At 47.1% G+C, this 3178-nt stretch overlaps 1 protein-coding gene across 1 annotated transcript; it reads right to left on the bottom strand.

Moving 5' to 3' along the window:
* Window positions 1–892: 892 nt before the first annotated feature.
* Window positions 893–2653, bottom strand: LOC138884062 (uncharacterized). The gene is made up of 3 exons (XM_070164802.1): window positions 2294–2653; window positions 1779–2170; window positions 893–992 (listed from the first exon to the last, which is right to left on the bottom strand). Exons 1-3 carry the CDS (start codon window positions 2651–2653, stop codon window positions 893–895), a joined length of 852 nt encoding a protein of 283 aa, XP_070020903.1.
* Window positions 2654–3178: the final 525 nt, after the last annotated feature.

The following is a 3178-nucleotide window of genomic DNA, read 5'->3' as shown; positions in this document are numbered from 1 at the left end:
TTATTGGAGTTGTTGTTATTGTTCCAATTCCCTTGGACTTGGTTGCCCCAATTCTGATTATTCCCTTGCGATCTCTATTGTTGATTTGGAGCATTACCTCGTTGTCCTTGATAGTTGTTGGCATATAAAACCTCTTCATTTTGCTCACAATACCCATCATCCTGGTTGTAACCACTACTACCTTGCTCATATTGATCTTGATTGCCTTGCATTTGTTGTCCATAATGTCTCCTCTTGTTTACCAATAGATTAACGCCTTCCATTGCGTTCATTTGCTTTGGTCCCTAAATCTGCTGAAGTTGTGCTTTGGCTAACTGGTTCATAGTTGTTGTCAACTAAGCTATTGCTTGTCCATGGTCTTAAAGTTCCTTGTGAAGGTTTATGACATGAGGGTCCCCCTGAGGAACATTCGCCCGACTCTGCCAGGCTGAAGAAGTGTCAACCATCTCATCAAGAATCTCACAGGCCTCAGCATAACACAGCTTCATAAAATTACCTCCTGCTAGCTGGTTTACCATACATTGATTGGTCATGTTTATACCCTAATAAAATATCTGTTGGATCATTGCTTCAGTCATATCATTGTTGGGACATTCCTTGACCATAGTTCTATATCTATCCTAGATTTTATGAAGGGGTTCATTTGGTTCCTGTTTAAACGCTAAGATCTCATCCCTTAATGCAGCCATATGTCCCGGTGAGAAAATATTGGCTATAAACTTGTCGGCCAACTCATCCCACGTAGTGATGGAATGATTGGCGAGTCTTTAGATCCAGTCCAGAGCTTTCCCTCTAAGTGAAAAAGGGAACAATCTCAGTCTCAATGCATCATCCAACACATTAGTTTGTTTGCTTCCCTAACAATTATAGGGGTATAAAGTTACTTAGCCCTTTAGCCATCCTCCAACACGTTACAACACTGGATATCATCTTTGTTCTTGTACAACGGTACCACTGTACTCAACCTCCATTCCTCCGGCATCCTCTTCGCCCTAAAAGTTACATTGAACAACCCAGTCAGCTATTCCAATCTTGCTCTACCCACACATTTCCAAAACTCAATCGGAATTTCATCTGGCCCGGTCGCTCTACCCCTACTCATTTTACGCAAAGCCCCCACGACCTCCTCCACCTTAATGCGCCTGCAATACCTAAAATCTCGGAGACTCTCCGATGCCCCAAGTCCCCTAGCGCTATATCCTGGTCCCCCTCCTCATTTAGAAGATCATAAAAGTACGTCTGCCATCTCTGCTTAATTTGGGACTCTCCCATCAATACTCTACCATCCTCGTCTTTGATGCACCTTACTTGGTCCAGATCCGGGCCTTCCTCTCCCTCGCTTTACCCAGCCGAAACACTTCCTTTCCCCGCCTTTCTCCCCTAATTCCTCGTATAGACGGCTAAACGTTGCATTCTTAGCCTCCGTGACTGCCAGCTTTGCCTCCTTCCTAGCCACTTTGTACCTCTCTCTATTCGCACTCCTCTCCTCCTCACTTGTGCTCCCTGATAACTTCGCGTACGCTACCTTCTTCACCTCCACTTTACCTTGGACTATGTCATTCTACCACCAGTCTCCTTGGTGCCTGCCAGAAAAACCCTTCGATACACCTAGCACCTCTTTCGCCGCCTCCCTCACATAGTTCGCTGTCGTCGACCACATAGTGCTTGTGTTTCCACTACTCCTCCAAGCTCCCATAGCGGATAACCTCCCCTCCAACTCTTGGGCTTTATCCTTGGTCAAATATCCCCATATAATCCTCGGTCAGCCACGAGCATACCTTTTCTTCCTCTTCATCATAATGTCAATGTCTGTCACTAAGAGCCTATGCTGAGTCGCAAGGGTCTCTCCCGGGATAACCTTGCAATCCTTGCACAATCCTCTATCACACCTTCTGAGGAGAAGGTAATCGATCTGAGTCCTCACCGCCAAACTTCGGAAAGTAACCAGATGCTCCTCCCTCTTCGGGAAAGTCGAGTTCGCAATCCCCAGCTCGAAAGCCTTAGCGAAGTCTAACAGCGAAGTACCTCCTCCGTTCCTATCCCCAAGGCCAAAGCCACCATGAACCTCGCCATAACTACCAGCAGCCGCCCCAATATAGCCATTAAAATTCCCTCCAATAAATAACCTTTCAGTAGGTGGAATACTACGCACAATCTCGTCAAAGCCCTCCTAAAAGCGCCTCTTAACCTCCTCATCCAAGCTCGTTTGCAGCGCGTAAGTGCTAACGACATTGAGGGTGCACTCACCAATCACCAACTTAATAAACATTAGCCTATTATTCACTCGCCTAACCTTAACCACAGACTCTCTAAGATCCCTATCCACCAAGATACCCACTCCATTCTTACCCCTTACGACTCCAGAGTACCACAACTTATACCCATCTGCATTCCTCACCTTCGTCCCTGCCCACCTAGTCTCCTGGACACAAGCTATATTAACCTTTCTCTTCTGGAGAATCTTTGACAACTCAATAGACTTGCCTGTCAGCGTGCCTATGTTCCACGACCCGATCCTCAATCTACAAGCTCCCTCTTTCCCATTACCCTCCTTTCCTCTCGTCCCAACCCTTGACCCCTTCCCCACCCCCCTGCTCACCCCCGGAACCCCTCGAGGACATGACCTTACTCTACCATCCCACACCACAGCCATTATACCTACGACAAACTCCGGAAAACAATAACACGGACCCAAACTAGAAAATAACCGGTTGCAACTACAAGTACTCTAATAAGATACTTAAAGTGATGCTAACTAAATAGACACAAATTAACTAACATAGAGAGAGAGATAAGAAAACGGGAGGTACCAACCCCCTATGGAAGAACCTGGAGATATGACTTGATGTGCCCGGTGATGCTCCGCTCTAGTCTCCCATATGCCTTGCGCTTGCCTAGGCAGCTGCAGCTATCCCCGCAAATATAACATGGGTGCTTTGGAACCCGATGTCCAGCCCTTTGTAACTGCCAAATGGCCTGCCCTGCTTTACCCGTGCACCTCCCACCCGTCACCAAACAGCCACCGAAAGTGCTACCTGAAACACACACAACACACCACGGGACCAAGAAAAGGAAAGGACTGTCACCGGAACGGTTGCCAGAAAATAGTGTCGGTCCGAGAAACAATGGTACGACGAGGAAAGGTTTGAAGAAAGGGAAACACAGAGGAGGGTGGTGT

The sequence above is a fragment of the Nicotiana sylvestris genome, chromosome 12, assembly GCF_000393655.2.
Source record: "Nicotiana sylvestris chromosome 12, ASM39365v2, whole genome shotgun sequence".
Lineage (NCBI taxonomy): Eukaryota > Viridiplantae > Streptophyta > Magnoliopsida > Solanales > Solanaceae > Nicotiana > Nicotiana sylvestris.
Note: the sequence above shows the minus strand (reverse complement) of the source record. Positions and strands in the feature narration are given on the sequence as shown.